This window comes from Cariama cristata, unplaced genomic scaffold (genome assembly GCF_000690535.1).
Source record: "Cariama cristata isolate BGI_N322 unplaced genomic scaffold, ASM69053v1 scaffold7949, whole genome shotgun sequence".
Classification (NCBI taxonomy): domain Eukaryota; kingdom Metazoa; phylum Chordata; class Aves; order Cariamiformes; family Cariamidae; genus Cariama; species Cariama cristata.
In genome coordinates, this window is record NW_009637334.1 from 1 (window position 1) to 23,916 (window position 23,916).

The following is a 23,916-nucleotide window of genomic DNA, read 5'->3' on the forward strand; positions in this document are numbered from 1 at the left end:
GGCTGCGGCTCGCACAGCGGCATTGTGGGTCCTTCATTTCTCAAGTCTCTCGCACCCATATGCTTAGTCATGATAAGCTCCGCGATAAAATCACGACGAGCCATCCATCCATCCGTACACTGTCGGTAGTACGCTGTGCCTGCCCCTCTGCCCTGAGGTGGGGAAGGGGGGGGGGGGGGGTTTAGAAGGTTTAGCCCTCCCTTGCCTCGTGCTATCCACGTTATAGAAAATGCATTGCAACATATTTTTGCTAGAGGAGGAAGAAGTGGAAGTAGTATGATAACATTCAGAGGCTTCATCTTGAGAAGAGGGACTAGTGTTTTCTGTGCACTGGGGAGTGTGCTGAGAAGTCGTGTGTGTGGTTATGTTGTGGGATGATACCAGCAATCTGAAAAGCCTGACACTGTAGATGCATCCCTGACTTGAGTTTTATAGTGAGCTGGTGTAATATACCGAGCTTCTGTTATCAAGTGTTGAGATAAGACTTGTTGCATGTATCAAGCTTTTCATTAGCATCCTAGGTAAAGTGACTTTTGTCTCCTTTTGAGCTCATTGGGTATTTCTTAAATTGTAATTAAACATCACATATGAAGTCCTGCATACCAGTATACAAGAGTTAAAATGTCATTTGCATTGATGGAAAAGGTATGCTAAATTTTTGGAGTACTGACTTAATCTGGCTCTTCTAATAGGACTTTTTATACTGTTAAAGAATTTTATTAATATTATCTTACACAAATCTACTAGCTCTTATTTCTAATAGAGCTAGTGCTGGTTGCAAGTTTCCTTGTCTCCAGTATATCCCAATAGACTGAATTTGGTAACATCCTTGGAACAAAGGCAAGCTGAAGTGGACTAGCTAAATAAATCAAAAGGTATAATCAAGAGGTCTCTTGCAAGATTCCTTCCTGAATGGCTTAAGCAAGTACTCTTATTGGGGGTAGCGCTGCATTTTAATCTCATTGGCTGTCACTTTTAATATTATCCAAGCTACTTTAACCATAAAATATACTCCGTCAATCTCAAATGGTCTGTATTTAATTGCTCTTGTGAATGTGTGATATACTTAGACTTTTTTGAGTGTTACACTGTCACTGTGTACAGTTAACCAAGGAGAAGATATTTGACAAGTGTTTCATGCACATGTACTCGTCTCCTAACGTTTTTTCCATGCTGAAAGTAGTCAGTGTGTCTCCTAGAATGTGTTTATGAGACTTCTTTGTGAAGTCTTGTTTACCAAGATCATCTGTTTCAAATAGCTGCTCAACTTAACGTGCTTTTGTGCTGCCTGTAAGGATAAGAAAGAGTTGAAGTGGTTTTTTAAGTTTACTTGATCTATCTTAGTCCTTTCTTTTCATGATTTCACTCCTGTTTCCTGATAAACCAATGCATTCTAGACTACCAGGAGAACTTTCTTGTAGCAAAATACAATTGCAGAACTGACAGCCTGGGTTAGTTTGACAGATCTGCTTGTATCTTTCTCACTGATCGCTGCTTTGAGCAAGATCAGCAGGATGATAGTAGTTAACATCTGAAAGCCTAAGCAGTCAGGAGGTTTGGCCGCAAGGTTCTCTGTAGTTTGCACCTCTTTCCTCATGTGGAATTAATCTTTTTGAATACATTTTAGTTAGGTCTGCTAGGTGTTATCTTAAAATCATTGATTATCTTCCTTTAGAAGGAAAAGAGAAACTTACACCCATGTAAAAGTGCTTCCTGATACTGGTTCTGAAGGAATTTCAGACTAGTATGAATAACTTCTTAATCTGAATATTTTTATCGCTGAGCACAAGTATTTATTTAATCTTATAATAAGAACCTTAGACTCATTGATTGTGTCATACAGAATATAGATAGAAGATACTTTTCTCTTTTTCTTCCTCAGAATTTGTATATCTGTTTTTCCTGGTTGGGAGTGTAGTCAAACCTGTAAGGTATACCTTTGGCTTTCTTTGCCACCCAAATGTAAGGTCTGGTAGGAACAGTGGGTCTTAACAACATGGGCTGTTCACTAGAAAAACTCTACTGGTTTTGAAGGGTTAGAACTGATATGATGCAACCAACATAAAACTCAGCAGATAATAGGTACCTGGATGCTGATTAAGGTACTCTTGATGCAAATAGCTAGTGCAAGATAGAAAGCATTACTGTTGCATTCCTATGCCTTGTTCATTATGAAAGCTCAGAAAGAGCCTCCAATCTAAACAGAAAACATACCACCAGGGAATACATGTGCAGTAATACATTTAGGGGTTGCATACAACTTCTTTAATTTGTGTTTAGATGGGAGAGAAAATCATTCTGAGATGCTGCAGGTGACCTTCCGATTAAGGGCTGCATCACTTAAATGTGGATGTGGCTTACGTGACAAGGCTCTTGTTCCACCTGGCTAGTGCTACCATTAGCTGCTGCATTGCAGAATGGGTAGCATAGCAGAATGCAATTGAGCTGCAGGATTTTGGGCTTCTGCTTAAATAAAGGGTGGATGTCTTGGTGTAAGGGTTTAAGATGAGATTACATTGCATGCTGTGTGTTCTACCTCGTGTGTGCGAAGCTAGATCTGGTAGCCATTGCTTCCCGTTTTTTTGCACAAAATATCTTGGGATGCCATCTTTCTGCAATTTCTTCAAATGAGTAGTGATTTGAATCCAGCTGGAATTTCATGGGATATTTGCCTTCTAGGTCTAGTGAGATTGATTTTTTTTTATTGATATAAGTAAAATGACAATGCATTGTAGAAGTAAGGTATATGTCAGGTAAACATAAAGAAAAGATTGTAAGAATTTCATGCTTGTGGACTAGAACACTGGGAAAGACTTTCTGTATTAAGCTGTAGATGAGTTTTAAGAGTTCTAGTTCTCTGAACTGAAGAAGTTTAGTATACTAATGGTTTTGCTGTATTATTAGGTCTTGGATTTGAACACATTTTATTGTCTAAGTAAATTGCATCAAATATCAAATAAAAAGATTTGCAGGATTTGTTCTCATTTTTCTTCTGTATCAATAAATAGCAAATTTGGCAGGTGAGAGGCAACAGTCCTTCCCTTAGCCATATTCCAGGCATCTTTGTGCTGCATGGTCAGGGTTTCAGGATTACTGTTTGCAGCCCACTGAAGAGAAGGGTGGTTAACAGCATTGATACTGGTTTTTTTCCTTACTTGCCTTGTGTTCTTGCCTGTAAAAGAAACATTCTTCTAAGACTGTGCTTGAAGACACCTTCCTTTCCTTATTTAGTGTCTCTTGTATTTTAAGACCAGAAAAAGGACAGGTTACTGTGACTTTTCCTCAAGTTAGTGAAACCAGTCAAATGTCTAGGCCTTGCTGATTGTTACTGTTATTGCAAGCTCAGCTCCATTCTTCCTTTGCAGAATCTTGCCTGCTCATTATATCTGTTTGGAGTAACAATTATGCTGTGATTTGTCCCTGTGAAGTCTCTGGCGTATGTGGTCGTTAAAATAACAGTGCATATTTCTGTGCTCAAGTATTAGGAAAGGAAAAGCTGGGGAGATAATGAACAATGTGAAAACATTGAGAATTTAGATGCATGCAATTACTGTGGCTTGTGCATGTGGAGCAGAAGTGAGAGTAAGCTATAAAAGGCCTTCTGTGCTCTTATAGAAGGCCTGCTGAATTACTTACAGAACTTTGATTCTTCAGTTTAGCATCAATGTGTATATTTGGCTGTAAATTAGTGCAAAGAAGAAATGGGTAGAAAACTGCTGTAACGAACTAGAGGGGACTGTAGAACTTCTCACGTAGATACAAGGCTAGTAAATACAAATAGGCTCACTTGATCTCTATTGGACTACCATTTCTGTGTTTCATCTCAGATATAAACCTAAAACTGCTTTTTTTTGAAGTGTTGAGCTATAGCTTTCAGATGATGATTAGTTAAATAATGTGGAGACTTCCACTGAGTCAGTGAGGACATTGAGACTACAGCATGCACAAGTGGGGTTTAATTCTGCATAGTAGTTGACAGAAGGTTTCTGTACATGAAGCTGTATAGATTTTTAAATCAGGCTTGTTCTGTTCTCTCTATAAAAAAATGACTGTATTTGTTGAAAGAACTTGTAGGAAGACAGTTTAATTTTTCAGTAGCAAAAGAATGTGGTGAACCTTTACCTCTGATATTAGGGAAAAGCTAATTATTGCTAGAGAATGCTAGTGGCTCAGTGAAAACAGAATGTGATTGTCCAACTATGCGTTAAATATACTCCATTGTATTTGGACTTTCACAAGCCAAAAGTGGACACTTAATTTAGCTTGTTGAAAACCATGGTCTTCAATTAAAACACTGGTAAGTAATTTTATGAAACTTGTGGGGCAAATTGATCCCTCAGGTCATCTTTACTAACTTAGTATAATTGGGATTCCAATTATTTTGATAAGTTCTTTATAGATTACATTGTCTTGCTTGAAACAATCACTCTTCAGGAATGTGGAATTAAACAACCTGTTTGTTTTTATAGTTTGGCTGTGAATACTGATCATGGGGATATCTTACTGGATTATTCAAAGAACCTTGTTACAGAAGAAGTGATGAAAATGCTGATGGAACTGGTAACTCTTTAAAATGTTGAATTAAACCAGATAGGGTTTTTTAAAAAGTTAACTTTTACCTGCAACTGATTATTCTAGCCTTGCTTATATACATTTAGCTCTGAGCTTGAGAGACTGTCAGAGTTAAAAGGCATCAGCTTGCAGATCTTGGTACTGTTCAAAGTTTTTCATTGTCCTTTAGCCCCAAGGTACAGGGCCATTTTTCAGTTTCTGTTTTTTGTGCTCACTGAAAAGATTTTTTTTGTCTGTGTAGTAGAGCAGGTGGCATATGGCATCTGCAGTAAAATAAGAGATTCATACAAAGTTGTAAGAGAAGATCATGTCTTCTGTACCTGCAATTGAAACAGTACTTCATGTGTCATGCAGTCTTAGTTTTGAGATTTGTTTGCAGTTAGATGTATTTTAAGAAGTTTGTGTCATTAACTTCAATTTAGGATGGTTTCCATATTTATAACCCTTCCTTAACTATTGGTTTGGCTTAGACCAGATAGGACACAGTGTTTTTGTTTTTTTTTTAAAAAGGGAAGAACTAGCAAAAAATAGCCATAGCAAAATTACTTTTGCTCTTCAGTTTAAAAAAAAAAGAAATTCTAAGCTGGTACAAAGAATCATTAACGAATCCTGTAGCAGTATGACAAGATGTAACTGAGTAATTAAGAATTCAGCACATGTTACTGTGTATCCTCTTGAGGAAATAAACAGCCTGCATAAAAATACTTGCTTTAAGAGAATCAATTTTTAAGCTAGAATCTAGTGGGTCTTTTAATCTAATATCATATTTTTTGTTGCACTGTCCTATGTGGTAAATGTTCACACTCTTTAACGTAGCTGGACCTTAGTAGTGCATATTGACTTTCTGCTATTTTTAAGAGGAATCTATTTTTACATTTCTCAGGCAAAGTCAAGGGGTGTGGAAGGTGCCAGAGAGCGCATGTTCAGTGGAGAGAAGATCAACTTCACTGAGGTAAGGCTATTTCTGTCCATGGTTCTTTCCCCTCAGTTGTGCCTACATATTATGGATGTTCATGTATCTGTATAAGAGAAGTCTTGGAGAAACTTACTGTAATTGCTACTTTGAAATGTGGAGTGGTTGTACTGTTTGCTGCACTACTTGTGAGAAATTCTTACAGCACTGACAAAGAAGAAAATGTGTGTGCATAAATGTATTCAATCTTCCCTACAACATACATCTTCATTTTTTTAGAGATTTTGGTGGGTTTTTTCTTATCTTCTCTTCCCTCCTCTTGTAGAGAGGAAGATGAGTTAGATCTTGCAAAGGGCATGGAGCAGAGTATTGCATTCCAGGTATTCCTTACATGCTTTTGCCTAATGTCAGTGCTCATAAAGCTTAGTAAACTGCCTACAAAGTTTTAGTGAGGATTGTGTAAGACTTTCTCCTTTGGGTTGTTGATGCTGCTTATTTTTCGGTATGTTTAAGGATAGAGACTATAAACAGTCTTCAGAAATTAGCCAGCTGTTTCAGTAAGAGGATGAGTATCTTCCTTTTTGTAGATCTGAAGGTTGTAATTATTGTTAAATCTTCACTAAAACATACAGAAAACTAACTGTACCTTTTTTCTGACATTAAAAATAGGATGAAAACTGGAAACTTAACAGTATGGTCTAGTGTGACTTATTAGTCTGCCTTAAATATTTAGGCTGTTTAGTATGTTTGAGGTAAACTCACAGAAATCAGTATTTTCTTCGACTTGGTTATTGACTGATTTAGCTGTTGCACAAGCTGTTTGCTTAAAATAACTCAGCAGTTGGACATTGTATTGTTTGTGAATGCTACATGTTTGTAAAAATGCACAGGCAGAAACAGATAAAGCTTCACTGGAGAAATGGTTCCTCTTCCTTCTGTATTAGTGCCTTCAATTCACAGGTGTAATTCTAGCTAGTGAAAAAAGGAAGCAGAGAAAGAGGGTGATAGGTCTTAAATCTACCCAGAGGTTTTTCTCAGATATTGCTCCTCGCTAGCCTCATGTAATGCAAATTATTACAGGGTTAGCCTATCTCTGACCATATATTATGGAGGTACTCTTGATTGTCTACGTAAGAGCAAACATAGCAGCTGAAATCTCTGAAGGATGCAATTTTCACAGAAAGCCCTTAAACACAATATTAAACTATGTGTTTGGCTTCTACTGCTAGCTTGCTATTTTGCTACTGTCTTGATATGGCAACTTTATGTAGCAATTACCTGCATGATGAGTCTAGAAACATCTCTTTCATTATCAGGCTGTTTCTCATTTACAGTCAGAAGTTGACTTGGAATTAGATTTGGTTTGTTTAATTTTTTTCTGTTTGTGTAGAATATCAAATCAAGTTGGTTTGACTCTGCAAAATGAGCATGTGGACAATGTGGAATTGTCATGAGACCTTAAAAACAGGATGCTGTCAAACAGCATGATTGAATAAACCTAAAGCAATAAGACAGAAGGGAGCTGCTTAATAGCAAGAACTGACTTGTCTACTACTCTTGTTCTGATTTAGGACATTTTTAAACTATTTGTCTTAAATACTTAAGACTTGTCTGTATTTGGTGCTGCAGGCATTGGCTGTGTGGTGTGTGCTTATGTGGAAATTCTTTATGGTGCACCCAAGTGTGTCAGTACCAGGTGTTTCTCCCAGATGAGTTAAAACTTGCAACTTGATATGGCACAAATACAGTGCATTACAAGGTAATTTATATCTGACCAGTCATTATGGGGACAGTCTTTGTAGCCCACCTGATATTTAGAAAATATTTCTGTTTAACAGTAGACACCAGGTCAAATGACTCTTTCTCTTGATCAAGACAAAGCTTCCTTCAAGCCTGATAGTGAGCAGTATTTACCAAATAATACCATTCCATGGCTGAGTGTGCAGAAGAATTGCCTCTGTTCACCCCAAATTTAAGTGGGTACACTTCGATAATTAGCAACTGAAAGTGCTTTTTCGTATTCCAAGTCAGTAACCACAAACTCAATGCTTTTTGAATTAGCATTTGGTATTTAAATCATAACTTGGCAGTTCATATTGTCTGTGTTGTCTTTGTCTCACAATGCCTCTCATTGTAGTGAGGAATAATGAAGTATAGCAGACTAATATTTTAATTTTTTTGTTAGTATTGACTAACTCCTTCATTCTAGATTAAGGCTGTTATGCTCCTGAACAGGTGAATTGCAAGCCAGGTTTCAGTGCTTTGACTTGTCTATAACTGGAGAATTAATATAATATGGTGCATGCTAACAGGTTTTTTCTCGTAATACAACTACCACCTACATGTCTGCTGTGCAAGTATTCAGGGAACGTTTAATTGTGGGCAACGGATAGAATAATGTGACAATTGTATTTCTCTTTTGTCAAATATTTAAATACATATTAGTTCACTTCATACAGGAAGACAACTTGGGATAATTGAGAAAATGTTGGAGAAAATAACTTTGGCTGCTTGTTATAATTGATTTTCTGTATGATCATTAATAGGGAAGAGTTTTGTCCTTGTATACCTGAAGCGTGCCAAAATAATTAACATCACCGAGTACTGAATGTTGCTTAATTCTGAATGTCAAGCATTAAATGCTTTTCAAGGGATTATGAGCTTTCTTTTCAAAGTAAACAAATAAGCTGTTTGTTTACTTTGCATATTACATGCTTTTGTAAGCCCTCTGCACTGATTCTGTGAAGTGAGAGGGTCATTTAGATAGCTGGTGATGAGTGCGTGTATATACACATACACACACACAAACTACTGCTATACAAATTCCAGTTAATCTTAAGGATTTGTAAGTCTTGAAGATTGTACTACCTTCTGGATGAGGCCTCTGAGGCCCCTGGGTATAATTTGGAAATAGCTTCATCAATTTTTTCCCTTTTTGTTTCAGAACCGAGCTGTGCTTCATATTGCTCTGAGAAATCGTTCCAATGTGCCAATACTTGTAGATGGGAAGGATGTTGTTCCAGAAGTAAACAAAGTGTTGGACAAAATGAAACACTTCTGCCAGGTATAAAGTACCACCATAGCTTTTTTTCATATATTTGTTCTATACCCTGCCAGGTTCTTACATGTGTATTGTGAACCACTGATTATAGGCTGGTTCACATGAATTATTGTGCCCTTGTTTGAGGTTCATAATAGTTCTGTCTCAAGCATGGAGTTGGAGCTGGTTTTTGCTAAAAAGCTAAAAGATTCACTTCTCTCTCTGTTCCCAGTTGGGCTTTTCTTTAGTGGGCTCTCTAGAGCTTGCTCTTTTAGCAGTAATCTTGCATTTATTTCAGAAGTCTTGTAAATCATTAAGTACCACTCAAATATTGCCTTATTTCTTCATGCTGGTTTTTCACCTACCTAACTCTATCAAGTAGAAGCTGCCTCTTAAAATTCCTGTAAAATCAGAAGAGGTAGAAGCTCCCAGCTCACTTGCAATTTGGTTATGCTCTACTTGTATAGTTTCTTAAAGATTTTCTGGTTTTAGGTCAGATTCCTTTATGATTCTGTTCTGTTTGCAGCTTTAGCAGCATGAAAGTTTTTTTGTTCTGTAGTTAAATACAGTAGTTGACCATTATCTGCAAATGTAACTAACTGTTCTTTGGTTCTGTACATCTTTAAAATGTAGGCGTGTGCCAGATCAGTTGAGGAAATGCTCTGAAGAACTTCACAGAGCACTCTAACAAAGTCAGATTTATGTGTGATAAAACTAATCAGTAAAAGTTCAGTGAGTACTTTTACTGCATTTTAAATATGGATGTGGGGAACCGAACCTGCTCTGGTGCCATTGTGAGTCTTATCCAGGTGGTGGTGGCCAGTATCACTGCCAACTCATGCTTGTTAACCTGTATAAAATGAGCCTGGATTATGTCCAATTCCTAATGGATAGATGCCAAAAACACAATAACTAACACTAATTGGTCTGAATTTGGTAGTTTCTTCAGATAATGTAAGAATTGAATCACCACAGAAATGCCGTGGTCTGTTTTCCACTGTAGAGTTTTTAGCTGATTGATATTTCAGTAGTGCAAAACAAGAGTTTTCACTGGTGCCATCCTCTTATTGCTAGAAGGCTTCAATCATCAGAGCCTGTGAATATCAATTTCCATGCAGACGTATCATCTCTGCAAAATAAGTCGTGTTAAGCAATTCCTTTGGAAAGATTAACAAAGATGCTTGTTTCAATTGACTCACTTAAGCAGATGGGATTTTAAAACTATGGTGATATCATCTACAGGCTACAGGAATGTTGTATACTAAAAATGGATTTTCTGTTTGGAAAACCAGAAAACTTTAAGTTAAACATCTGTAGGGAAGGAGAGCAACTTATCAGTATAACCAGGTGATTGTTGTAGAAGAATTGCTTTAGAATTGGGGAATGTATGTAAAAGTGTGCATGATGCTATAAAGATTTCTTTTGTGATTGGAACAAATCTAATGCATAGGTGGTCCATGACGGGCAAAATTCAATACACTGTTTTGATATTACTTAATGATTGTAACTTTGTCAGAACTGTTAAACTGTAACTGTTAAAACAGCAAGAATAGAGCAGAAACCTGTACTATGTGCTGTTAAGGTGAAGCCCAGAAATAAATCTTAATGCAAAACATACATGCAACAGGAAAGCTTTCTTGAATGTTTGATTTGCCAATAAATCTCTGTCTCCATGGCTTTATTAATATTTTAATGTCTTCCAGTTTCGTTAGCAAAGTTGCTTCTAATTAAAAACACTTAAAGAACCCCTTCAGGTTCAATTATTTGTCACAAATAGTTTAATGCCTGAGATTTTTTTTCATTTTTTTAGCTGGAAATCTCTTGCCTTTGCCAACACTGTTGAAAATGCTATAGCAGTCCACAGAAGGAGAGTTTGATCTTGCAGTGTCTTTTTAAATGTGTGCGTTAAACACTTAATGAAGTGTCATCTTAGACATAACCAAATGTCTAGCTAAGAAGGTAGCTTAGAGTGTAGGCTTTAAAGTCTAGAAGCTTGAAAGTTGTCTTATGAGACTTTTTACAACAATGCCTAAAAACAGTGTATTTCCAGTGTTTGAAACACTAACTTCAGTGTAAGTATAAAATAGTCACTGCAATGTTGTTTTTTTTTGCCACAGAGAGTCCGTAGTGGTGAATGGAAAGGCTACACTGGAAAGGCAATCACTGATGTGGTCAATATTGGGATTGGTGGCTCTGACTTGGTGAGCTCCTGACTTCTATACATCTTCCAAAATTTTGTGTGTGTACATGCTTGCAGTGAAGATAAAATCTAATTGTTGCTTCTATCCAGGGCCCTCTGATGGTAACTGAAGCCCTGAAACCATATTCCAAGGGAGGCCCTCGTGTTTGGTTTGTGTCCAACATTGATGGTACTCACATAGCCAAAACCCTGGCTGAGCTTAAACCAGACACTACGCTTTTCATCATTGCATCAAAGGTATGTCTAATACAAACACTGGGGTGTGGCTTTCTCGAACTCTAAAGGATTCAGTCAGAATAGAGATCTGTCCACAGAAAGATCTAAATCAGGGACTTCTGGTGTGGACCATTTCTAAATGTGCCTGTTGTGATTCATCCTAAACTGATTGTGTACAAGATTGTGTTGCTACTGAAATGCTTAGGGATCAAAAAGTGAAGTGCCAAAAGTGACTTGACCTAAACAAGTAAGACACATGAGCAATTTCATGTTGTCTAGGGTGTATTTCTCAGTCAACACAAGTTTAAGCTTTATTCACAAAACTTTATTTTACTGTACTTCTTTGTGGGTGGAATGTAGGATCCTATGTAGTTATTTGTTTGTTTGAAATAAAAGGAATGAGACAACAAGATCCTTAATTTAAGGTTACTTCTGGTCCTTTATCTTAAGTACAGTGCTACTTGTTAACAGTGTTCTGTTTTTGCATTGATGTTTTGCACTAATGAATTACATGTAGTCTGGGAATCTTTGTTCTGGTTTAGGATAGTAACAAAATATCTTCACTTAAACTTAAATGCTGAGTTCCTTGAGCACTATAAATACTAAGCTTCTTTACTTAAAGAGGTAAAAATAGTCTGCTGGTAGTTCATAAGATGACCCTTCTTTCTGAATACAGACTTAATAACTGTCTCTTAAGTCTTGCCTTGCTAATAACTTATTCTCTAAATATAATTGCTAGCTGCCCTCTTCCTTTGAGGAATGCTTCTGTCTTAGCAGAGGAAACTGATGAAGACCAGCTTCATAGTTATGTAACTTGGGTTGCCTTCATTTGTAAAGCACAGTAGAACCTTTTTACTGGTGAAGACAATCTGCAACAAATGAACATATGTGTAATGCTGGCCATGCTCCACGGTGGTGCTCATTATCTTCTCTTGGCAATACTGCAGCTGAGCAACAACTTACTTTGTGAAGTTTCCTTATTATTCTGTAATTCTAATGGTCACTTTGAATAATTGAGTTCAAGGATCACGGTTCAAAGGCTTAGAAGACTGCCAAATTGAAAGAGTAACACTTCAATTTTTGATTGCCAGACTGTAGTTAGATAATTGGATATATTTGGAAGAAGATGAATGGCATTTTTTTTTCTATAACAGGCTTGTGTTTCATAATGAAATATTTCTGGAGATGGATGAGAGTAGGTTGAATCTAGTGTTCACCCTTAAAGCTAAATTTTGATGGTCGAGTAAATCAGAATGGTTGTAGATATTTGCAAAACTGCATGACTGAACTTCTGTGCACACTTCATGAAGCAGGAAAATGTTTTCCTCTAATCAGCAATAAAAATTATGGCAAGAGTCTTGGCAGAAATAAGTATTCCTGCATGAAAAAGTAGGAATTGAAGAGCAATAAGACAATCCAGCTAGGTTATCCAGTTTTGATTCTCAATTAGTTAACTTTTTAGTTGAATGGTAAAACTTCATATTTGTTGAAAGACTAAATTAGAAGATTTCAGTCTCAAGGTTTTGCATAACAGTTTTGGGGGAGGGAAGGTAAGAAATGAGGAATAATTATTCCTATTCCAGATCTATGCTAGTTTAAAACTAGATAGGTAAATCTAGCAACACTGGTCTTTTCTGGATTGATAAGTCTGCTTTTTTGCTGAAATCTGGCAGCAACTGTCTATTAGGAACATCTAGAATCACACTGCTCTTATCTGGAACATACAATATTTTAGCAGCCTGAACTTTTTAAGTGCAGTGTTTTACATACTTCCTTGTTTTCCAATGTGCAGACTTTCACCACCCAAGAAACTATCACCAATGCAGAAACGGCCAAAGAGTGGTTCTTGCATGCTGCTAATGATGTAAGTCTAATATGTTTAGGTTACATAACAGAGTGCAACACCTCTTCGCTGTGCAGTTTCTCCCCAGTCATTCTGTGTGCTTTGGGGCAGAGCCAATAGCTGCCCAAACATAACTTGTATAGCTCAGCAAATGCTGTACATATGTCATTTCAGTGCTTCGTGGTTAGTGACAGGCTGTTATGTGTGATCAAAGTGATGAAACCCCTAGTTCTTCATTATGAATAGCTGTCATGCATTATTTCTCCAAATACTGCCTGTTTAGTAGAGTGTAGCATTTGTCTTAGAGGTGGCTAATAATTGGTGGAATCACTGATATGGACATCCAAGAATATGGTGTCTGTGGTGTTACCTTCCAATTCTGGGCAAATATTTAAAACGTAGAAATGAAGCTGTGACTGGAGTGATATACTGGCATTTCTATGGCAGATGGCTGTGCTATGAATAGAAACATTGTATTTGGCTCATTCTTTCCTATTTCTAACCTTTAAAAGAAAAAAACAGATACTGCCTGCTCAGGTAATTAAGAGGGTCTTTAACCTATTCCAGTCAGGGTAACTGTACTTAGTTTGAAAGATGGGCTTTGAAATTCCTTGTTACACTACTGTTGCGGACAACTCATCTTTGTTCACTGGAACACTTACTGAAAGGCCAAAGTCTAAATGTGGAGCTTGAGATTTATCAGTAATTCCAGTTGTCTTGATCTTTTGACCCTAGCTGGAAGGGCAGTGCATGTACATCAAACTCCATCTGCTCCAAAGTGGTGGTAGTGATGTTGCAAACAGATAACATTCTCTTAAGGAAATAGTGTGCTGCCCTAAGTAGTGACTGCTTCCAGAGGGCTTCATGAGAATATTATCAGAATGTTATCTTCAGGCGTGCTGCCAAATACCACACTGAATGTAAATAAGATTATTTCAAGTTGATAACACAAAAATAACTGATGGTAGTCAACAGTATGTTGTTTAAATGTAAATGGTAGCAGATCAGCTTTATGACAAGAAATAAAAATAATTAGCATTCTAGATCTAACAGTCTATTTATTTTTATTAAGCCTTCAGCTGTGGCCAAGCATTTTGTTGCCTTGTCTACCAATGGTGTAAGTATAACAAATCTATCTTAATTTTTCTATGTATCTTTAACATGGCCCCATTTTTAAAATCCAGTAAGGAAGCCTATGTTAAGACACTGTTACTTGAATACCAATAGTTAGTATTTTATTATGCTGAAAATAACCAAAACACTTCTGGAGTCATGAACTGTATCAAGATTGGACCTTCATTATAGATTTGTGTGTTTTTTCCTGTAGAGCTTTAAATCTGAAATCAACATGTCTCATACTTGAAATGACTGTCCTGTTATTAATGAGTGTTACCTGTAATTGCTTAGGTGTGTGTGAATGCAGTTAAGTAAACAAATCTTAGTCTTCTAGACTCCTCAAGTAGACTACCTGCATCACTTCAGCACTCGTGTGAATAATCTGTAGCATATGATGAGCATAATGTACCCTAATGTGGTGTTTCATGCAAAAGTATGACATAGACCAATAGTAATTAGAAAAAGTCTGTGATAATTGAGAGGCTGTCAGCTGCTGTGGTCTGAAGTTCTTTTTTCTGGTTCAGTTAAATATGGACTGACATTCAGTTTAACTCCTAAACTATTTTGCCACTTTGATTTTATATGAGACTACTGAATAGTGATAGTGATCCCTGGAAAAGAAGGTATACTTATTTCTGATGGATATGTATTTTAAAATAGGGGATGTAATCTGGGAATTGTGTATTTAATAGGTACCTAACGTGTGTCATCTTTGCTAGACATAAAGCTTTTTAAGAATGTTGGTTTTACTTAGGATATCTTACATTTTCTTTTTTTTTATTCTAGCCTAAAGTTAAAGACTTTGGAATTGACCCAGAGAACATGTTTGAGTTTTGGGATGTAAGTAAATTTCTAATGTTGTGTGGTAGAAGTTAACTGTTAAAATAGTCTAACTTGCTTCAGAAAATGCTAACTAGATGTCAGGAAACTGCCAAAACACCTAAATTATAGTAGTTGTGTTTTCTGTACTGAAATACATGAATACTTGTAACTAAAGGTGAGTTGAGAATATGTCAGGCAAGCAAAAGAGTCTTGTCTCTTGGTTATTCCGTTAAAATCCTGCAGTTGAAGGTCTGAAGAGGAGCCTTCTGTATTCTTGGCTGCCTGATCAACTGTTGGGTAACAGGAGATGCAAGTCTTAGCTTATTCCTCTGTGTAAGTAGTTATTATAAGCTGTGACATTTGACTGTTAGGGTCTACTGTATATAACCTAGACCTGTAAAGGTCAAACATCAGAAATGGGAGCCTAATTTGGTATTTTGTAGCAGATACATATTTTAAGTATACTGCCATTACTCTTGGTCCTTATACTTAATTAGAAACAGGTTGGTTTGTCTCACTGACTATATGCCTGACAAACTAGATTTTAAAGCTGCTGTTTAGAAATTATCTAGAGCATTACCTTTCCCTAGGTAGTGTCATAATCTTGCTGGAGCAGGCTTTACCTATAGAGGAGTGATATTAGGAAACTAATTAATACAACCTACGAACTTAGTATTTGGAAGTGAACTGGAATCATCGAGGGATCTGTTTCAACAGATGTTACATAAATTGGATAAGTAGGACAATTTTAAAGTCTCAAAAAATGCATGCTTAAGGATTCATTCAGGGGGCTACTGTAAAGTGGCATGCCATATAATGTGTAGTGAATTATTACCAGAAAGAATATTGACCTTGCTGAAAACAGTCTAAACATATGCTGCTATTTCCCAATAGTTTAAGTAACTTTGAATTTAAAAGCCTTGCACTTTTCTTGTCTAAACCAATCTCTTGTTTTCAGTGGGTTGGTGGCCGCTACTCTCTGTGGTCTGCCATTGGTCTGTCCATTGCCCTGCATATTGGTAGGTATTCCTGTGATGTAACAATGCCAAGAACTAGTCTGTTTGCTTCAGGAATGTAACCATGGAATGCGTTAACAATAGTGAATTATGGATGAGACTTGGGGCAAATATTATTTTATCCAGCCTATTCTGAGTGGTTCGATGTTTGGTGCTAAAAAACAATCTGTAATGCAATGGAAATACTGATATTTTATTACTGTAAATGCAGCTTTGTAAATTAACCATCCTTAGGTACAAATAGTCAAATTGCATCTCTTCAGTCACTTGCATAGCCAGAAGTGCCTGATTTATGTAAAGCGATGTCAGTATTGAAAATCAGACCTTGCAACTGACACTGCTAAGCTATTTAGCAGTAGGGTGTTCAGTTTCTGTGAATAAATACACTAAACATCAAAATTCTATGTCTCCAGTTCTGTATATGAGCTTTCTTTAGCATTGTTAACTATCTTCTTCTCCCATTACTTCCTTTTGTCCACAGTGCTTGTTCTTCTAGGCTATAGGGCCTGATGATAGAGGAATGCTACTTCTATCTGCAGTTCATTGTGGAGCAAACATAGACCCTTGAAACTGATCCCCACCTACTTGAGTAGCATTAGCATTTCCGATGCAGGTCTCAAATGCAGGTGGAGAATACACAGTTAATGTAAAAGAGCTCTAAGAACTGCTGTTTCCTGGTGAGCAGGCTGTTTAGCAGCCTTACATTTGTTCCCTCACCACTTCTTTCAGGTATTTAAAGTCTGAAGCAATAGTGTAATTTAGTTTTTCTAAATAAAAGCCTGAATTCCATTAGACTGAGGTTAGAAGAAAAACATTGGTTTTGATGTTGTTTGGAATGATATGAATAGGAGTTGTCATGTGTAGAAAGACTTACATGAATAGCAGAGTAAACTTCAGTCAGGCACTTGCTGTTTTGTCTGCAATAACCTGTTCATCTCTGCTGTCAGACAGATTTGATGCTGAATGCTGACAAGCCAGTCTATCTGCACTTGTTGCTCTTACATACTTCATCTCCCAAAGCTGGCTTCTGACCATAGATAGAGCTGCTGCTTTGCCAAACACTTGGCCTCTGTTTTTCCGTGTAAGAATCAGGATTTCTGCCTTTGCAGGAAAGGATGGTGTTAAACTACTCATTAGTGAAAATTAATGGCAATTTAAATACCCTAATTATAAAGCAAAATAAAATCAGGTGAACTGTTAAGAGAACAGGGAAGGAAGGGGGAACCTTCTTTGAGAAGACCTTATTACCGTTGTTTCTTCTCAGACCAACACAGAAATCCCTGCTTTACTAACCTTGCCCTGTTTTTTGGGAGATGTCTCCCACTGTGGCTGTGAAGTGACTAAGTGTTCCAACTTGCTGAAAGCTATTTGGCCTTTAACACAGAGCCTGGTTTTAATGCCTCATTTTCCTTTTAGTTGTCCATTCTGCCTGAATTGGGGATTTTAGGCAAATGTTTTTGAAGTATGTTTCATGAAGTTAGACTTGCTCTGAAATCCAGGCTTTAATCATAACTAAATGTATCTGACTTTTGGGATGGAAGTTTCAGAAGTCAGTGTAACTTTAAACTCAATTAGTAGTTGAGGGCCTTGCTGCATACAAGGAATCAACTGTTTTACGGTTTTCTCTACAGGAAAAATCAAGTTTGAGTAGTAATAGTAAATACAAATTTACTTTTTCCATTGTTAGGTTTTGACAACTTTGAGAGCCTGCTCACAGGAGCCCACTGGATGGTGAGTGTGGGATGCCTCTTTGTTCCTCTGAGGAGTTCTTAGTAAGATAACTGGAGGCAGTGTGGTTCCTAAAGTTCAGCTCCTTGTGTCCTCTTAATGCTTCTAAAACAATTGTTCTTGGGAAGCTCTCCTTGCATCAAAACAACAATAAAAACAATTTAAGAGTTGGCAGGGATGATAATTGCTTTGTCAAAAGTGTAATTTTCCTTTGTGTCACATAGGATAATCACTTCCACACTGCCCCACTGGAGAAGAACATGCCTGTTCTGTTGGCCATGCTGGGGGTCTGGTATATAAACTGCTATGGATGTGAAACCCACGCCCTTCTGCCCTATGACCAATACATGCACCGCTTTGCTGCCTACTTCCAGCAGGTAAGGCTCAGACAGTCAAGGTTTCAAGAAGCAAACATGTAGATATGCTTCTGTCCTGGTTCTAGAACCTGAATGCATGTTTCTAGGTTGAAATTGCAATTGCTTAAATTCATGTAATCAAGGGCCCTAAAGAGACAGGTGCCAAGATTGATATCAACCTCAGACCTGTGTTATCTTGGTGTCCATAAATTAAGCAGCTATGTCCCTGATACTTACGAAATTCCTATACTTGTACTGATACTGTGTGGTTTTGCAAGAAAGGTGATACTCTCCTTACCTTCTTTTAGGGTGATATGGAATCTAATGGCAAATACATTACCAAGAAAGGCTCTCGTGTGGACTACAATACCGGACCTATTGTGTGGGGAGAACCTGGCACCAATGGACAGCACGCTTTTTACCAGCTCATTCATCAAGGTAAACTGGAACTATTCAATAACTTATTTTGGAATTAAATTATGAAAGGCTACAAAGCTGCAAGAGTCTACAGAATTGACACTGGTTTAAAAGTTGGACTCTTATTTAACCTAGCATCATGTTGTTATAGTGCTCTTAATTAGTGGCTTTTGAAGGCTACAAGATGCAAGTTTTAACTCTACAAAAAGGAGGATCAACTAAAGCTGAAACTACTGAGCTCTATTGTCACTTCCCCCTGCTGTTAATGAAAACATTTTTAAAAGCTTTTTAAAGTGGCTGAGTCTTCCAGTGACTCTGAAAATGGTGTAAGAATTGAAGATTTTTTGAAGACTTTCCAGTTGCAGGGTTATTAGCATGTGTTTTTCTTATAGGAACTCGCATGATTCCCTGTGACTTTCTGATCCCAGTCCAAACCCAGCATCCAGTCAGAAATGGCTTGCATCACAAGGTAATAAGTTGTCAGTGCACCCATATTTTCTTGTGGCTGAAGGCATTGAAGCTTATTCAGTATTGCAGCGTGTGAGATTTCTGAATGTTCCTTTGAAACTGTACACGTGGGCTCTGTGAACATTCACAATAGGTTAAAAGATATCTAAATTACATTTATTAGATAATAGGTAATTATAATACAGGTATTTTTGTTCTTGAAGAAATTGCAGCCGCAGTTCTGGAGTCAGATGAATGGTATGGCCTGTTGGCCTACTAAGGCTGGAAAGGATTGAGCAAATAAGTACTTGGAGAGAAAATTCCTTGTAGGAATTGTAAGGAGTGTAGCTCTTGCAGAAGTGGGAAGAAGCAAATTCTCAGAGCTGATGAAAACTTCCTCAGATGCAATTGCAAGTCTTAAACTCTAGGACAAAACTTAGTGAGTATACTAACATAGCTAGGGTGGTAGCCTTCTACATATAGATATTTTTTTATCTGGTCCATCTTTTTAGTTTAATGTATCATCCAGTTAAGGATTTTCAGTGAGCTGTCTAACAATTTAAGTTCCATGGATGGAAGCATGTCCAGGTCTACCACTTACTTCATGCTTCAGAAAAAGCATGTTTCCTTACTAAATTTCAATCTTGTCATGATTTCAGATTACAGGTGCTAATTAAATTGTGTAATAGTAATTTTTTTGTCAAGTAACACCAAGTACAAGATTTGTAACTCTAGACTAGGTCTCGGTCTAGTTTCGAGCACTAGATATCGCTATTCCAGCCTAAGGAAACAGTAGCTTGAGTTAATGTTTTTATTTCTGCCTGCTAGATCCTTTTGGCCAACTTCCTTGCTCAGACTGAGGCCTTGATGAAAGGAAAGACTGCTGATGAAGCTCGTAAGGAACTGCAGGGAGCAGGACTGAGTGGAGATGCTCTGGAGAAGCTCCTTCCCCATAAGGTAACCAGGTCCTGGCCCTGGACAGCTTCCCTCTGGTTAAATACTGTGGTGGTGAGGGCACTGCGTTGGTCTGCTGCTCGGTGGTTCGCGGAGGAGGCAGTGCCCTCCGGTGGCTGTCGGGTGCTACTGTCTTGAGAGCTGGGGAGGTTGTGCTACGGGTTCTGCCTTGTCAGGTCTTGTGGAGCAGTCTGTGAATGGCACTCTTGCTACAGCATGCTGATCTGGAAGCCTTTTGAGGCATTTCGGGAAAGATGAGCATCTCATCAGTGCCTCTGGGGTATTGACTTGTATTTTACTTCCTGTAGCCCGTAGTGGTGCTTGGAGGTAACATTTTGCCATTGTGCTTGTAATAAAACATGCAAATGATACATTTTTAGCCTTTAAAGCTTTCAGGATTTTGTATTTGCTGCTAATACAAATCGTCCAGTGTAGGCTGTAAGGAAAATACAAACTGCAGGTTTCTGATATAAGTTTTACAACATAGTAGATAACAATGTAACTCTTATTCTGAAAGGTCTTTGAGGGAAATCGACCAACCAATTCCATCGTGTTTACAAAACTGAACCCCTTCACTCTTGGAGCCCTCATTGGTAAGTAAATAGATCTCTCATCTGTGAATGTTTATTAAGACTTTCTGATGAAGTTTATTGATAAATCTCTTTCTGCTTATAGCCATGTATGAGCACAAGATATTTGTTCAAGGAGTTGTCTGGGATATTAACAGTTATGACCAGTGGGGGTAAGTCTCCTTGATCTATTTCTTGTATACTTATTGTCTGTGGTATTCCTTAATCTGTCATGACTCGGAGAAAAGACAATGAAAAAAAGAAATGTTACACTTAAAGCAAATAATTATATGATAGCTCTAAATGAAACCAGATTTTTCTGGGGATAAGTCACCATGTATCCTTGTTCAGCCACACGTAATAACTTTGTAGATACAGCTTTGGCTAAGACTTTTGTTTAGTTTGATTAAAAAAATACTATGGATGCAGAAGAGGCAGTAATAATGAATAAAATAGTCAAGCAGGCTGAACACATGCTCTGAGAATTAGGGAAAATAATTTCCCTTATAGAAAGGAAAAATAATTATTTTACTTCTAGAAACATTTAGCAGGCAGTTTGAATGGCATCTGTTAAGCAAAAGACTGACCACCTGTTAATTTTCCTATACTGGAGATAAAAGAAAATTCTTGGCACATGTCTTCATATATAGGAGCCCTAGGTCTAATGCAGACTGCATCTCTGGCCCAAGTTTGTAGTAAAGCTCCATGTGGAGAACAGCAGCTTTGAGGAGTTTGTCACTTTAAAAATGAAGACTTAATCAGGAGCTAATCAGATAATTTTTAATCTGTAGTAATAACTGTACAACAAACTGTATGAAGACTTATGCAGGAGAAAGATTGGGAAATAAGATTTTTTTCAGGTGAAACCTGCCTATGCTGTGAGAGGATTACTTTGAAAAGCAAGGTTGCTCTACGGGTGTAGAATAGGAGTTTATACTAAGCTCTCTTCTTAACATATACAAAGACCTAGTCTTCAGCCTTTTTCTTAGAGCTATGCTACCACAGCAAGTTCTTTAAAATATTGTAGTAGAAACTGGAAATGGAAGACTGACTAATAAAAGCTGATGTCAGCTATAAACTCTGAAATCAGGAGTGGGATAGCAGTAAGTACAGCTTTTACTGCAACACATCAAAACCTAGAATGGCATCCAAAACTATGGAATATGGGGATGCTGTAGAACCAGCCTCGTTTCTTGCAACTGTTGGAATATCCTAGACTCTTCGCCTGCGTGGCTGTGTAGCGTGCTGTAGTGTTGGGGAAGGCTTCCAGGCCTGCAACTCAGCTGTTGTTTATTGTTTTGGTGCTAGAATACAGTGTTCTGAGTGATGTCGTGTTCCAACAGTGAACAGTAGCAAGCTGAATGCATTCTGCATTGGGGCAGGCTGCATAGCACAAATGAATACTAAAGGAGGAAAGACTGCTTAACTTTTAAAACAAAGCTTTCTCTCTTTAGACATCCTGTAATTTGAGCTGTCTGTTCGGCTAAGCAGCTGTGAGAACTCCAGTTGTTCGTGAATGACACTAAGTTGAATAATATTAACTTTGCCAGTAATTTGAAGGGAAGAACATTCATTGTAGTGTCCACTGTCAAGTTGCTTTTTACTGGCATCTGTTTTTAATGTCAATGGCTTATAGTAAATACTGTAAGGTGTTAGCACTAATGTTGTTTTTCTTTCTTCTCCTGATTTTATAAATGCAGAGTTGAGCTTGGAAAACAACTTGCCAAGAAAATTGAGCCTGAGCTGGAGTCAGATGCTCCGGTGACATCTCATGATAGCTCAACAAATGGGCTCATCAATTTCATCAAAAAACACAGAGCCTGAAATGAAAGATTTTGAGGACATCGACAATCTAACCACCAAATACCCAAATCTGTTGTAGTTGTGCTTTTTGCGCCACTTCTAACAAAAATAGCACTTTACGGATGTAGCTTCTTCACTTGTTGCAGTTAATCTTGTTGTCAAGTGTTACAAATGAAAACTAGTTTTGTGAAACCCAGAGATTGTATAGTTGCTTTCTATTTTTGTGGCTGTTAATCTGTAAAGTGCAGCTGGTATGTTCCTCAGTTCTTATCCCTCAACTTCCGTAAAGATGGTCACATACTGATACTAGAAAATAAAAGGTACGATGGATGAGTAAAACTTCTTCACTCTGTATCTTTAAAGTGCAGACCTAGTAACACTTGCCTCACTATGTAAGGTCCTCTGAAGCCAAGTAAACTAACTTCTGTCTTTTTGGACTGGTACTGCTGTAAGCTCGAAACTAGAGTGTGTGCAAAGAATCAAACAGTGTTCAGATTGCATAATTTGATGCATTTGAACAAGATACAGATCTTTTTCCAGTGCGACTGTGAGAAGGAAAGCTTATGTTTCGTTAAAGATCTCATGATTTCTCCATAAGCTATGGAAGCCCTGTGTGGACAGCTGTACAAAAAGAAAGTTAGTTCTTGGAATGACAATTAATTTTCCAAACAGTTTTCAAGAGTTTGAAGCAAAAGCTTGGGATCACTTGAAGAAATGTATTTTTCGTGTCCTCCAAAGGCAATTTCTGTCACTCCTCTTAAATCAGGATCAGTGTTCCAACAAAAAAATAAGATAATGTAACTATTTGTAAACAAGTTGCTTATATCCTTGTTCATTCATATCCTCTTTCATTCTCTACCACTGTTAACCCCTCTTTGCTAGCAGACTGGCATGCTGTCGCTATTGTTCTGTAACACCTTTAATAAAGGTAAGACACAAGCATTGAAAGGAAAAATAAGATCTTAACTGTGATTCTCATACCCCGAACTCTTAACAACAAATGCTACTTTTGCTACAAAGTCTGAGTGTGTAACTTGATGCATGCCTTTGCTGTACAGATTCATTGGCAGGATCAAAAGTTTGATCTTGCTGATGGTGCACACTAACAACTCCATAGTGCTTGAGAATCTGGCTGCATGCATTTGAGTTGTTAGACTAAGTATATATGGTGCTTAGATGATTTGGTTTTGATCAACTTTATAAAGCAGTTTTTCCACATAAAACATGGTCACAAAAAGAACCCACTAGAGGGAGGCATCATGTTTTCATAGGAGGTTTTAAACCTTTCATGCACTTGTGTAAAAGCACATGCTAAAGCCCAGCTTCATCCTCTTTCTATAGAGGTAAGTGTGAAGCGAGATCGTTGTGTAGGTGCCTATGATGATTTGAACAGTAAAGCCTGTTCCTTGGGCTTAGCGCTATTGTTTTACCTTTTGTCTGTCTCTCTCCAGCAACTTTTCTTGGAGAAGAAAGGAGGCCATATGTATTCTGTAACTCTTTGGTTATTCTCTAACCTTGATTATTGTTTCCAAACCTATTTCTTTTCTTGCAGAGGGTTTACTGATGTGAAATATAACATGCCTGACTATAACACAGGGTGGTAGGAAGAACACCTGATGTAAGTTACAACACAAACCAGGAGAGCAACACCAAGATCAAGGTGCTGTGTCTGTAATGAAGCAGTACTCCAGCAGAAGCTGTGTCGGACCCAGTCCTCAAGCCTTTTTAAAAAAAAAATAAAATCAGTTCACCATTCTCCCGAGAAGGAGAAAGGCAAACCAGGCTATGGATGGCCTTTTGCTCTTACACTCATGAGTTTGAGTGTGTGATTTTTTTACAATTTCCAGACGTTTCCCCCCAGCACTTAGGGAAAGGGCAGCCCCGCACTGCGGGCAGTTCGCCCG

At 37.7% G+C, this 23,916-nt stretch overlaps 1 protein-coding gene across 1 annotated transcript; it reads left to right on the plus strand.

The window, feature by feature from the left end:
* Window positions 1-4,469: 4,469 nt before the first annotated feature.
* Window positions 4,470-22,379, plus strand: GPI (glucose-6-phosphate isomerase; the record flags this gene model as incomplete). Its single annotated transcript, XM_009708284.1, has 17 exons — window positions 4,470-4,560; window positions 5,456-5,524; window positions 8,430-8,549; window positions 10,643-10,726; window positions 10,816-10,962; window positions 12,734-12,805; window positions 13,857-13,901; window positions 14,687-14,740; window positions 15,681-15,741; window positions 17,426-17,469; window positions 17,691-17,843; window positions 18,131-18,260; window positions 18,632-18,708; window positions 19,515-19,643; window positions 20,158-20,233; window positions 20,316-20,382; window positions 21,910-22,379. Coding segments are annotated over 17 exons (1,543 nt in total), but the record flags the coding sequence as incomplete, so codon positions are not given.
* Between the last annotated feature and the right edge of the window lie 1,537 nt (window positions 22,380-23,916).